The sequence below is a fragment of the Rhopalosiphum padi genome, chromosome 1 (genome assembly GCF_020882245.1).
Source record: "Rhopalosiphum padi isolate XX-2018 chromosome 1, ASM2088224v1, whole genome shotgun sequence".
NCBI lineage: Eukaryota > Metazoa > Arthropoda > Insecta > Hemiptera > Aphididae > Rhopalosiphum > Rhopalosiphum padi.
In genome coordinates, this window is record NC_083597.1 from 73657965 (window position 1) to 73673680 (window position 15716).

Here is a 15716-nt window from a genome sequence, read left to right on the forward strand (position 1 = left end):
CTACAGTGTTATAAATGGTGGAGCATTATAGATACAACCAGACACCAGTGGCGTAGCAAAGGTATGGCAAAGTGTGCCTACGCCAGGGACGCAAATTGTGAAGGTGCGCAAAATTCTCCTTTGAAAGTAGTATTTTTGTTCTACCTTCAAAACGGCATTTTTTTTTCATTATACATTTTGAAATGTATATGGTTTTGTTTATTTTACACACTACGTGTGAATTGAATGACAAAATTATGAAAATAGCATAAAGAATAGGTATCCCAAATTACTCCATTACTGTTCTATTAATTATTATTGTTATTAACGAGTACCTTTATCATTTTTTTTTTTTTTAATTAGTAAAAAAACTCTAACGAGACTTCCTAGACTACTAGGATACAACCGATGCCGAGAGTTCGAACGAACCTGAGGTTGTCTGTCGTGTATCTTGCTGCAGTTGACGGAGCGTCAACTTTTTAGCAAATAGGTAGTCGGTAATGATGAGCGTACAGCTCGTTTCCATAACGATTTTCTACGAACGTTCCAGCGGACTAATAGCTTTGTTTAATCATCTCCAATGTCATATGTGAATGATCTATACCAATGATATGTGCAGAATTATTCATTACTTCAAGCACAAACAAACAAAAATGTACGTGCCATTTATTTGCACAATGGTTTTTTCGTGTTCCCTAAATAAACAAATAACTCGTGGTGTATGTTTCATACGTGCTTTTGGTGAAAAAATAATTCATCATACTGTGTGTTACTTTTTATGGAACTCAATTTATTTTCAAAATTGTGGATTCTTTCAAATTTATTATAAGGACTTTTAATCACTTCAATACTGGTTTAAATTCCCACGCTATTTACATCAGTATCTACATTTTTGACAATCCGTCTATCCTGTCCTTTAGCGTCTGTTCGGCAATAATTTCCGAATAATAATAAAAAAAAAGCCTCAATCGTGTTTATCAAAACATGCAATGTTTTTCAAGACAAAATTATCCTACTAGGTTATTGATCTACATCTCATTAAACTCTGTCATTAAATTACAAAAATAACCAAGTACAAAGTCTTGCACCAATATAGTTAGTTAAATTCTTGCAGAATCTGTGTCACATGAATTCTCTAAAAACACCTTTCCCTTAAACATAAGAATAAACACATATTATATTGCTACTCCTATGATATCAGTGTTATGCTTTTTTTTAAATTTTAATTTCATCTCTGTGGCATGATTGTTAAATCAAATCTTTAGAATTTGCTTCCATATTAAAATACAGTAAAATACTACAAGCAAGATATTTCCTATAAAATATTGTAGCCGTCACTCTAACAGCAATCAAAAACCAAGAATATTATACATTTTTGGTATTTGGTTTTCGCAATGTCGCTTTGAGAACTGTTTAACAAATAATAACCAACTTATTATGTCTCAGTTAGTTTCATTAATTAATATTATGCTATGGTTTCCCTATTAAAATAATAATTTTTATTTTGTCTTTAAATTAATGTTTCAATAAATGGTTCATTGTCATAAAATTAACACAATGCACGTCTTAATATGAATACTCAACACTTACATCATCGAATTTGTTTAAATTATACATATATATCAGTTGAATTTAATCAAAATCTGACTATAAATTGGCTATTTAAAACCTAATTATGTATTATACTGTATTAATGTAGTATAATGTCAAAAATTAGAAATAAAGCTGAAAAATAAGACAAGTAGTAAATGCTTAGTATAGTTCATTATAAACTATTTAAACAAAGTGTAATATACTTACCCTATCATTACATTTTAAACTGTTTCATTTTTAGTAAGTCTATATAAAAAAAAATTAATATATACTTATTTTGAAAATGCTCTACAAGATAATTATTATAAATGAGAAATAGTTACTTATGTCACTATACAAGGCTGATAACTGGTTCTACTATGGTTATAAAGTAATTATAGAAATTAACGTCTATATTTTAATTTTTAAGTTAAAAATATTAAATTATAAAACGACCCTTAGCTTTATTTAAAATAGCAATGTATTTATATACATTGTATTTATATACATTGCTATGTAATGTACGTCGCAATATATGCAAGCTACATTGCTGTATTGATCAATAAAATTATAATATCTATTATCTAATGTTTTATATCAAATTAGTATACAACACATCGAATTTATAAACTTATATAACTTTAAATAATATTTTATACTAGTTGTATGATATTATGTACTGTCTATTATGTGCAGCTTAATGATTTAAAATCCTGACATTTGTGTAAAATATAAGTAGAAGTTATATTTATTTACTTCCCAAATGAATTTTAAGTACACATATTATAGTGTAATATTGCATCAAGCCATCCAAGTATATTTTAATATACCTAATACGTATTTTGATACAGCACACTAATGCAGGGAAAGGCTTTATTATTTTTATTCAAATAAAAATTATCATGCATATGTTTTTTGATCTATACATCACATTATTTAAATTCAATATTATATCAAATATACACTATTATAGTAATAGCAATAGGTGTAGGTATAACTAATCAGTCAGTTTATTTAAAATCCATGGTAACAAACTATAACTTGGAAATTAAAATAGAGTATAGTTTACTATTTAGAATATAATATACATTTTAAATAATTCATTTAAAGGTATATTTTCGTATAGATATTTTTTTTTGAGGGCGCGAGATTGAGTTTAAAAGCCCTCTAAAGTCACTATAACATCAATTTATTATTTGTGCAGTTGAAAAAAAATTATTATAATAAAGTCTGTATTATACTACTTACAGTATAATGAGTGTTCTGTAGAGAAACAAACTTTTGATTTTAAATTCTCAAATGAGAGTCCCTTCTTTCTACTGTAAATTATTTAACAGTTAATTTGTCTGAAAATGTTGATGTATCATAGTTAAAATTCGAATTAATAGTTTTTGAGTTATTCAACTTTGCGAATAATATATATACGTATTAATGTACATGGACTAAAGAATTTTTTAAATGTTGGTAATTAATAATATTAATAATTTGTAAAAACGATCAAAGTATAGTGTAAGTACTAAAACCAATATTACATTTGTTTTATATTTTTGTAAAACCATTTTTAAGACTAATATTCATAACATAATCAATTTAATAACTGAAAAATTGCGCGTTCAAATTTTGAATTAAATACAAGCAATTTTCCAAAAAACTTATCCACTAAATAATTTATAGTAAAAAAAGGGAGGTTCTTGTATGAAAAACAGAAGTTTGTATCGTCACAAGACGTTCCTTAAGTAGTAGAAAAAATCTCAAACATTTGAAAATATGGTATATTTAAAATCCATTTATTTGAATTTGACTAAATTCATTTTTAAGGAGAAATAGGGGCGAGCATGCTTTGTGAATCATACTGTACAAGGTACAATGTTTGTAAAATAATACTGACTATTTAGCATTTAGGTACGTCGTACGGAGTCGCAGTGATTACGCTATAATTTTATTAAAGTTATGGTTAATTATTTTATAACTGGCTCTAAAATATTTTTACCTATCATTCAAAGTATTTGTAGTAAATAATAATCTATTAAACAATACATGTTATATTGAATTAAATAGATGATAGTTAATTTTGATATTGTTGAAAAAATGGATTCCTTCATTTTTAATTTGTACCAATATTTTTTCGAAAAGAACCAGCAAATTTCTAAACATGAAGACCATTCTATAGACTCTTTGGTATATAAATTGTCTACAAAAAGTAAAAAATTACGATTTAATGCGTATATTATTATTATTAGACCAACATAATGGAAGAATGGCATTCGATTTCGTCATCATCTACAATAAAATCAACGAATTCGAAAAATTCGATTGATATGTATCCAAGTCGAGATGAAATTGACTCGTCCCTTTGTAAGTTATAGATTTGTGTTGATTCTTGTACAAAAGAAAACGACATAATAACTTACTATGATTAAAATAATCGGTTGTTTTTTTTAAGATATTATATATACATAGCTTATAATTATAGAAATAGTTGAATTATAATGGTATTAGTATATAATAGACAATTAAGTTGTTGCGTATAAACGCAGCTGTAACATAAGCATACAACAAGAAGTTATAATGTTTTGGTTTTTAGACAAATATAGACATTATTAAGTATAAAATGATATTGTGGTAGTGTGGTTTATTATTATATATATGATATATTACTATAGACCTTATAAATATAATAGTATGAATAGTATGATATGTATGACATAGGTAAAGAAAATATTAAGTTCGATAAATTGTTCATATAACCCCCACCTCTACAGGTTTGACTATTGTCATTATAAGTACGACGATTGTAATTTAATCATATTAATATAAGCGATTCATAAACCTAATCTTTTTTTATAGCCGAAAATTTGCAACTGCAATTGAACTCTTTAGCAGTGAAAATTCAAGATATTGAAAATAAATTATTAAAAGATCGTAAAGATGGTAAGTAGGTACCTATGATCTATCATAGAATTAGACATAGCTATAATTTGTAATATATTTTTATTTTAAATAATTATTAAAAAAACTAATAAGTATTGAATAAATTGTTTGTGTTTAGATATCAAAGAAAAATCAAAAGATTCTAATCCTATTACAAATACACACCAAATACCACCACGCTGTACAGAATTATATCAAAGTTTACAAAATACTGTAAAGGAATTAGAAAGTAATAAACCTATTAATTGGTATTGTAATTAATAATTAATAATTATCAAATATAGTATTTAACTTATTTGATAATTTGGAATCCAACACGCATTTAATAACACTCAGTAGCATAATTATAGAGGGGGAGGGGTAATATATCACTGACCTTTTTTTTCACACACTATTTAATTCGTTAGAAAAGCTTAATATATATTATTATAAAAATAAAAATAGATATTATTAAATAATATATATAATATAAATCATGCATGAATTATTATAAATTATGAGGTATGTTTGTTAGTTTTACTCCTTATATTTTATAAGTTATAACTTATTGTAAATATCATGAAATATCTATATCACTCCCACAAAATGGTCCGATAGTTACGTTTCTGATAACACCTAAACTTTTCGCAAATTAAAGAGAAACCTACATTAGTTGTTCTAATTCAAGTATGGTCATATCGTCAATTTTGTCTCTTTTAGATCAAAAGTTCATGTTCAACACGCAACTTAAAGGATTGTCAATGAATTTGAACAATAATAATATTCGTTTAGTTTCTGTCGAAAGTATTTATAAATTAGAATTTAAATATTTTACGTAGTTCAAACAAAGGCACGTCATAACTAATAATATATAAAAATACGTTTAGACGATGTTAAAAACATAATCGTAAAACATATGGATCTCTCTCAAATGTACAAATCACTACAAGACCAACTTGAAATGGTTTCGGGGAAGATCAATGTGAAGTTCGATCACTTGGAACAGTTAAGCCATAATACAGCTACAACTGATGAGTATTATGGAACAAATGATTCTTAGTGATTTATTACCTTCTCATTCCTTAACAGTATTTTGTAAACTTTGATATAATTCTATACAATGTGGAATTTGGTATGTAATAGAATTACCTAGTATCATTTGATTTGTCTTCGATATCTAAACACAAACAATGTATGTAATACTTGTTAGTTTTTTAATTATTTTAAATAAAAATATATTACAAATATATAACTGTATAATTTATTCATTTTGACTATATTACCTACCTCTGATAAATATATGAGACAATAGTAAATAATTAAAGCACATATTTACAATTTAAAAATGCTTATAATTTGCTTAAAAATCTTTCGTAGAACCCTGTAGATAATGTTCTTACATTTACATTTAATAACAGATATGTCAATTCAATAATTTTATATTATGCAGGTAAATTGTTTTATTTCAAAAATAATTGGGTGCTATTGAAAAGTTAAAAATTAATATTGGTTTTATTTTCATACAAATCTTAAGTATTCCGAATTGAAAATTCCGTAAAGATAATATATTCTTTTCCAAATGACGAATATTTACTATTAAAAGAATTAGCCTATTTATTCGCTGTTATCTGTATACGTAATACGTTTATACGCATACGCTAATGGGAAACGGCGCAAAAATGTATAACGGTGAATGGTGATGCGAAGAGGGACTGTCGAGTTTGAGCGGTGCTTGTACCTGTGTGGCTGTGTGTACGTGTCCAGAATAACGGATATTGTATATTTTAATATAATACAACTATAGAGGGTGTGTTGCCGTGTTCGTCCGCGTCAATAACTTATTTTTCTCGTTTTATCGACTATAGTTTTAAAATGTGAGTTCAATAAAATTGTACACTATACATACGATGTACTATAATAATACTCGAAAGCTATATACAGTATACACGGTAGTTACACTGCAGACTTAAACGTTGTCATTTAACCTTTTTTTGGTCTTACTGACCTCAGAATTATAAATGAACGTTTAAAAATGCAAGTGCACCATAACAGAAATTATCTAATGTCTATTGATTGCAAAATAATATTTATAATATAAAATAATTTACCAATAATGAATAGCCCCAACCACAACTAGAGCTACTTGCGAAATAAGTAAGTAGACTTACTTGAGTGTATAAACTCATATTTAATAATATTTTTTTTTCTCATTAAGTACGATTAAGAAAAAAGAAATCAAGAAGATTATTTAAAAAAGTTAAAATTATAAAATAAGTACTTAAATGTTCAATATATTATATTATATAATATTATTACCAATTGTTATATTAAATATTGTGTACGGTGCAAAGCTGATGCAACGCGAAGATAATATTATGCGTGGTAAGTATACCAAGTACTAAGTAGTATACGGTGTTACTTATATATAACACGCATTATTATTTGTTTTTTTTTTTTATAAAAGTACATTAAACAAGATTACAATAAGCAAATAGATTACCAAAACAATGATATTATATGAATAGACCTGGAAACAGTAAGTAGGGGAACTATCCGGTGAAAGAACCTTTTTGGCAAGATTCAGCTAAAAAACGAACATAACGGTGTTTCAAACTAAATGATCATGACACTGATACATAGGCGTAAATTGGAGGGAGGGGCTTAGAGGGGCTTAGCCCCCTACATTTTTTAAAAGTTTTTCAATAAATTTAAAGTTATTTATTAGAGAAAATTATAAAATGTAAAACGTAATTCCTAATCAGGATGTCCGATAGCCGATAGGTATGTGTTATGTGAACATTTAAGCTTCATGTATGAATTTGTAATAAAATTAAAATGATTGAGATATACGTTAATATTGTATAACGACAACGATAAAAAGTTATGTATTATACGCCGTTAAATAAATAATTTTGAAGTTTTTATATACATTTTAAATAAAAAATTTATATGTAAGGGTGTGGGAGCGAAGCCATCCGCAGACCTGTTCTATAGCCTCCCCACTTCTAACATAGCAAAACGCCTATGCACCGATGTCTTTTAAGACAATGAGGGGGGTTAACAAGAATTTAGGCTTTGTGCTGGTTTACGACTAAAGGATTTTGATGGTAAAGTAATTTAGAGTGAAACTTTTTATAGTGAATTTTAATTAAATTTTCAACCGAATCAATTTTTATGTATTTATGAAGGGTGCGATTTAAAACATTTCAAGGGATGGACATAATTATACGAAAGGAAATCGATCACAAAGCTTCGATTGTTATTAATTGTGTTGTTAGCACAGACCCAAATTTGAGCTCCAAAAATCCAAAATGGTCTTAACATTGACTTGTAAATAAAAATTTTGTTGTGAAGTGGAAATTTGGATTTTAGTTTAGGATGTTTTAAGTGAGATCTGCCTAATATTTAGCGACTTTCTTTTGGATTTGAAGTAAGGTTTGTTTTATTGGGTCTGGGTTTCTTTATTTTGGATTTTCCTGTTGAAGCTGGTGGAAAAGAGATACGCTGGAGTTTACTGACGTATTATTTTGAATTATTTTAAATAATTGTTTAGTTTAATATAAACCATCTTCGACTTCACTAGGTTAAGTAGTGAAGTAACCTTCACTGAGTAATTTATATAGGTAGGTACATATTTGTAATAATATTAGACATATATTGTTAAATGTTAATTATATGCATTTGTGCATTTGTATAGTAAATGTGTGTACCTACTTGCACGTAAGTACTTGTACATCAACATTTAAACAAATAAATAATAATGTAAAATATTTACACATATACACATTAGCACATACTTACATATTTTTAATATTACTATACCAACATGTAGAATATACCTACACATTTGTTAAGTGTAAGCAATATGTATATTATGTATATTTTATGTTTTATTCCTATATGGATCATGGTTATTAATACAGAGAATTATTGTGATACCGCGAACGGTAATTTCCATTTACCTACGTTGTATTTCAAATCATCTTTTACTTTTACCATTTAAATTATTTATTGCTACTATGACTTTCTTTTGGAATCTTGACGCTTTTCTCAGAAGTAGCAAGATAAAAATAGCTACTGAATAAAGATTTTATTTCTTCTCTGTACTATTTTTACATTCCATATTTATTTTTTTTATTATTATTTATAAAAAATTGTCTCAGCGTCTTAGGCCATTGGCTACAAGAATCTTAATTAATTATTTTAATTATTTACAATTTAGAAATCATTTTACAAGGTTAGGGTTTAAAAAGACAAAGTAGAGAAAAAAATGTAAAAATAAACGCATTATAAACATTCAATTAATATATAGATACAATTCTACATTTTTATATAAAGTTCAATTTTCCTTAGGTAGGAATTTAGTAGGTAGTAAGTACTTACATTAAGTAAACCGGTGCCACAGCTACCTATATAGATTGACGTGAAGATTTTCTGATAAAAACAAAAACGCACTTTTAGACCATGTATGAGGGTAAACTCACGAAGAATTTGTTAAAATAAGTATAATATGTTCTTCATGATTTGTTTCATATTAATATTATATTATATAATATAAAGTACCCTATATCATGGACCATGGTAATTTATATGAAATTATTATACCTACACGACTACACGGTTATTCTGCGCCCTTATCATTATTTTATTTGTTATCACTTGTTATTAATATAGGTATTATATTTTTTTTAATAATGTTCCTGATCAGTTAATATTTATAAAATTTAGATAAAATTATTTCACATTACATATATTTTTAAAGGTCTTATATTAAAAATTAACATTAAATTGGTGATTTTAGTAAAATGAACAGTAATTTGTTTAAGTTAGGTGGTTTAAAGATTCACAACAATTTGCTCATTGTATTAGGAAAATCATCATTCTCACATTCTGCCGTTTCTTTGAAAAATAAATGCGGTTCAAAAGGTCCTCCTTGGCGTGTTATGTTCTTTGGCAATGATGATTTTTCAGTCAAAAGTCTCCAGATGCTAACATCTAAAATGTAATTATATTCACGTTGTGTACACTGTGATACTTATTTTAATTGTCAAGATAAATTTTTATAGGAGAACACAGACTATAATTTCCAAGGTAGATGTTGTCACAACTTCCACAGGCAATGGTATAAACGTCAGAAGTTTTGCAAAAGAAGAAAAGTTAGATTTATATGATTGGCCTATTAATAAAACACTCATAGATGGAAAATATGATATTGGAGTGGTTGTATCTTTTGGACGATTAATACCAGAAAAAATTATAAAATGTTTTCCACTGTAAGAATGTAATGTAATTTAGAAACATAATATTTAATTTAATTTAATTTTAATCAATTAACAAAATATAGAAATTATTTGCATTTATTATTAAGCATTGTAGAATCATATAGTAGTGTAATATTTGACCTTAGTCGCTAAATAGTGCTCAATCATGCACCATCTGGCTCTCCTATCTTTTAAATGGGTGATCATCTGGGTTCTTGGCGACAAGATCATGTCCCACATATGGAAACACGTGTTCCAAAAACCTATCGTACTATACTCTACAAGTAAAAAACATGAAAAAATCACAGCTAATAACCTGAGTTATCGAAGCTTATTTAAAAATTAATAATAATAATATTAATGCATTTTGATTAATTTTGAAGAATTAAGCTTTTTGTGTTTTTAACACCCATCTGCTATAAATCCATTAACAGAATAATAATGTCTATCTTGTTTTAATTTGAGTATTAAGATAAAATTGCTTATTTTAGCTTGTACTCTAATAAATAATGTATTCATTTGGTTTCAGAGGAATGATCAATGTACATGCTAGTCTTTTACCCAGGTGGCGAGGAGCTGCACCTATAATTTATTCTATACTTAATGGTGATTTAACATCTGGAGTAACAATAATGAAAATTCAACCTCGTAGGTAAATTTACCAATTATTACATGGTATATAATACATTAAATATAATATGTTTATTTGTATTATGCTGTATATCACAAATGTCTCATATAATCATATATCTTATATTCATCAGTGGTGGTTTCAAGGGAGGGGAGCAAAGGGTCCTTGACAATTATATTATATTTGAAAAGCTTAACATCAAATCCTAAATATTGTGTTTACAAAATTAAAAGATATGATAAATTATAATAATATGAAAATTTTGGTACTCTCCCATAAAAAAAAAAAAATTCTAGATCCACCACTGATTTTCATGGCAAATCAATATATTTAAATGCTGTTTTTTTAAACAATAATCCTTAAGAAATGTATACAATTAAATTTAAATTTTCTTAGATTACTGTTGACAAAACTTAATTTATAATTTAAATTACATAAACATAACTATTTTATTTATTTATTATTTGTTATATTCACTTTAAGGTTTGATATTGGTGAAATTGTTAAACAGCATAGTTGTTCGGTTGACAAAGATGAAACAGCTGATGAACTAAAAAAGAAACTATCAGATATGGGTGGACGTTTGTTAATTGATTCATTTAAAGAACTAAAAAGGAATTTAAGGTATGCAGTACCTCAATCTGAAAATGGAATAACTTACGGTAAGATATAATAGATATTTCTACAGTTATTAAGACTTTTTATAATTTATTCAGACGCTAGAAATAATAAAGTATTTTGTATAGTATTATTTTACAGGATTTTGCCACGTTATTGTAGGCCTATGCAGCAACCATGGTGAACAAATAGTGCTAAGCGTAAGGGTATATGTACCTAAGCGTGTTGCTTAACTATATAATTATACGTTCACTGTGGTATTATACAGAAAATTGAATTTTTAACAAACAGCTGTTATAACTGCACATTATTATTTTATAATGCATTTAATCTTGTATGCGTGAATACTATATGCATACCATACAATAAACACTATATAATAAATAATACATTTAATTTCAATTGTATAGGGTTAGTAGGTATCACAGGATAGATAAAATAAATAAATAAATTTATTCTATGTTTAGAGTTTATATTATGCTGTGAATACATAACTTCAAATAGTCTCATAGGTATTTAGAAGTTCTATGTCTTAAGTTTAAATCAAATATTTATAAATTTAAAAGAATAATATAATATATATTTGTAAAAAGTATGATCAAAAATTAGAAAAATATATAAATGTGTTTTAGTAGGTACTATAATTATTAATTTAATAAAATTAGACATTAACAAGCTATGGAAGCTCCTCATTTACTTTCTTATTTGTAATACAAATTGGAAACTTCGAGTTTTTAAAATTATACTTTAAAGTCAAGGTGGTTATCGTAACCTAAAATACAATACCATTGATAAATATATTACAATTTATTATATCTTTACAATTAAATACTGGCACTAATGCTTTCTTAATGTGAACTTACTAAAATAATAAATGTATTTAGATCATTATTGTAACCTACATGACTATAGACCTGCCTATAAGTTTTCTTAGTATTTAAGCCATTAGAGCACCTCTAGTAATTTCTTAACTTTGTTTAACCTAGTGAGATCAGTTATAATAAATATAGCCAAGAAAATTTTAAACTATATAAATATAAATACAAATTCATAATAAATCATAATTATTTATTAATGACAATTAATAAATTCATATTGTGTTCATAGTATTAATAACAATGATTAATTTATCCTTAAATTTTATTTAACCTTTCAGCAGGTGCTTATGTACATTTTATATGACAATTATAGATTTATTGACATAACAGTATCTACATATATTCTTACTCTATGACGTATCTCAATTAATATTAGGTTTTTCCTATCCCTCAATGACATTTATGTTACAAATACTTAAAAAAAAAAATGTGTATTATTAATAATTATATTTTAAATTATTTTAAAAATTATGTATAAAAACATAAAGTATAAAGTACAGTAGAACCTCGATTAACCGTCAATCTCGGGACCAGAGCTTTGACGGATAATCGTAAAGACAGTTAAGCGAGCAACATTTTTTTTAAAACATACATACATATTATTTATTATTATTTTTTAGTAATTATGATATACTTAAAATATTTGTACACAAAGAGACTAAAAACGCGAACGAACACATGTGTAATATATAACTGACTTTTCAAAAACAAAAGCGATCACTATCGCAATTAACTGTTTTTATATCACCCATAAAATATGTATATATACATATGTACCTATCGTGTATCTAGTAGATATTACCGGAAAGTTTCGGATTAAATATATTATTATTTACTGCAATGCGTAAGTAGTTCGTGCAAGTGTGGCCTGACGGTTAACCGAGAAAGACGGATAATCAAGTTCTTCTGTACTTAAATGCAGGCACGTGCCTGCTCTTGTAATACACAGTAACTAGTCAAAATATTAAATTAAATTATACACATATTTTAAAGAGTAAAAATTTTTAAATCAAAATTGTAAAATAATAGTACGGAATTTTTATTTTTAAATATTATGAACTTAGTCCTTGTAATTATGTTCAATTTGTAACGATAACCATAGTAGTATGACACATTATTGTCCATTAAATTTGATCATTGTTTATTTGTTTAATTATCATGGTTTCATTTAAAATTTGCATAAAAAAAATTACAACAATATAAAAAATCAGTATAAGAAAATTTATTTTTTTTTAAAGTATTCAAAACTAAAATTATTAAAATCCATCTTAAATTTATTATTCAAAATTTTAAGTCTAAACACTAAATATTAGCTAAGAATACTTTAAACATTTTACTAAGTTTATTTGTTTTTAAAACTAATATGCAAATAATATTATAATAACTTATTTCATAAGGTTTTAAATTAAATATTTGATTGTTAAATTTAATATTGATGTTATAGCACCAAAAGTGGACAAAAATCTATCAATTATTAATTGGGAAGTAACGGATTCTAATTCAGTTTACAACAAATATCGAGCATTATGTGGTTTGTGGCCATTAATAACCACTTGGCACGGGACATCTATAAAGCTCTTGAAAGTATGCAATTATCAAATGATAAATATAGAAACCCAGTTAAAACCAGGAGATTTGATATATGATAAGCAAAGACAAAAACTATTTGTTAAATGTGGTGGAAAAGGAGGTTTTGTGTCAATTGAAAAACTTAAAGTTCCTGGGCATAAAACAATGTCGGGTAAAGATTTCTTCAATGGTTTTGTTTACATAAAACCAAATAGTGAACGAAAATTTGATAGTGAACAACAATTTGATTGAAATATGTAAATTTACAATTTATAAATCCTATTTACTATTAAATAGTTATTAGGATTCTTTTATTGTAAAAATAAATAAATGTATATTTTAGTATTTAGTTAAAAAATTGTTAATAAATATTGAAAAGTTATATATTGTATTTTTAATTATTTGATCGAGATTTATTTTTTCCTATTAAAATATAATGTGACTAATACATGGAAGTTTGGGAAAACTACATGAAAGTCGACCTGGGGTAGATCCAACCAGAAGTACCATGGAGAATAGCAGTAGAAGATATACATGGATGGAGAGAAATTTGTTTGGCAGTATGGTCATATACTCATATGACATGACCAAAAACCAAAAAAAATACATTGAATTTTAGGAAACTTTTGTTTATTATTTTGAATTATGTTATATTACAAAAAAATATATTACATACAAATTCAAGTTAGGGATTGGAAATTTATAATTCTCGTGCCTTGCAACAAGTGACTTCGTTATTATTTTTTTTTTAATAGTGATTTTAGTTGTTAAAAAATTATAAAAAGATTGCAGGAAAAAAAATATTTTTACTGCTCTTTTTGATTTTCATCAAATAATAATTTCAGAATTTCTAATTAACTATAATAATTATATTTTATGTTACAGCAATTACCTATTGCTCTGTGTGACAAACATATTTTGATTTAAAGTGTTGAATCTATAATAATATTATGTTAGTTTTTCTTACCTTTCAATTAATATATTAGTATATTACTATTGATATTTGATAATATCTAATATAACATAGATTAAAATAAAAGCTAACACTCTTTTTGACTTCCACACTTCTCTGAGTTATTATCCAAAACAAGATAACCTATAGAACAGTTATTATACAATAACATACACAAGTCAACAACTATTGAGGATATTCAACAAGAATTTATTTCCCTAGGTTCTATCGCAAAAAATGTAAGCAATCAAGCAATGCTCTATAATTCAACACCAAGCGCCTACTTTCATTATTGACATTAATATGTTGTATGTCTGAAGGTGTGTGACAAAAAAAATGCAACGATTTTATTTTTCCTAGCAAAATGTTATTTCGTAAGGCGAAAATTGACTAAGTGACATATTCCCAAAATCCAATACATTTCCAAGTTAAAGATTAACAAACAAAATTATTTACAGTAATTTTCCTATTATAAACCATTATAAATATAATTAATAATTATACATTTATACCTAGTAATACTTATACTATAATTAATATTTAATACTTGATATAAATAAATAAACCTCAATATCAGCACATAAGATCAGTAATATGTCTTATGGCCAAAAGACGTATTAATGGTTTTATGTTTTTTTTTTTAATTTTACTAAAAACTAGCCAACAATAATGACATATTTTAAATCTTATTTCTATGCTAACGTTTAACACCTGCCGAAAACCCGCAAATCAACCGCCCAAATGTGCTCTATATAAAAGTGACCATCCAACTTACTAATGGGGATATCACAAAAAATAAATCTACTTATAAAACTCGACTCAAGAAATCTCAGTAGCCATATACTTCTGTTTAACACCCTCCGATTTTAATGTATTTAATTGTACCATATGTCTACACAATATTGTAAACACCATTTTAACTCACTCTCGCCTCTACAAATATTACTCTAAACTCTAAAGCACCTAAAGATACTAACCAATCCTTTCTAGATTCTACCTCCCATTTCACTAATAATATTGTTAAACTTTCACTGAAATTCACATCTTTCCTCGATGATCTTAAAAATTAAATAAACCCTCAAATTTCAGTCATCTATAACAGTGTTTCCCAACTGGTATTCCGCGGAACCTAAGGGTTCCATCAGTCAGTGCCAAGGATTCCGTGAGAAATTTGGGAAAATATAAATTAATTAATAATATTTTTGATTTGAATTATGATTCTAACGTAGAATAGCTCCAAAAATTATATGGGGGTTCCACAAAACGTTCAAGCTCCTGCAAAGGTTCCGCGAGTAAACGAAGTTGGGAAACACTGATCTATAAACTCCGTAAGTGTAATTATGACA

At 26.3% G+C, this 15716-nt stretch overlaps 2 protein-coding genes across 2 annotated transcripts; both read left to right on the forward strand.

The window, feature by feature from the left end:
• Positions 1-63: 63 nt before the first annotated feature.
• On the forward strand, positions 64-5521 carry LOC132918537 (uncharacterized). The gene is made up of 6 exons (XM_060979803.1): positions 64-126; positions 3792-3906; positions 4399-4482; positions 4601-4711; positions 5182-5265; positions 5349-5521. The coding sequence occupies exons 1-6, from the start codon at positions 64-66 to the stop codon at positions 5519-5521; spliced, it is 630 nt and encodes a 209-aa protein (XP_060835786.1).
• Positions 5522-9139: 3618 nt separating this feature from the next.
• On the forward strand, positions 9140-13800 carry LOC132931839 (methionyl-tRNA formyltransferase, mitochondrial). The gene is made up of 5 exons (XM_060997878.1): positions 9140-9463; positions 9528-9734; positions 10252-10374; positions 10837-11015; positions 13294-13800. The coding sequence occupies exons 1-5, from the start codon at positions 9267-9269 to the stop codon at positions 13668-13670; spliced, it is 1083 nt and encodes a 360-aa protein (XP_060853861.1). The 5' UTR covers positions 9140-9266; the 3' UTR covers positions 13671-13800.
• Positions 13801-15716: the final 1916 nt, after the last annotated feature.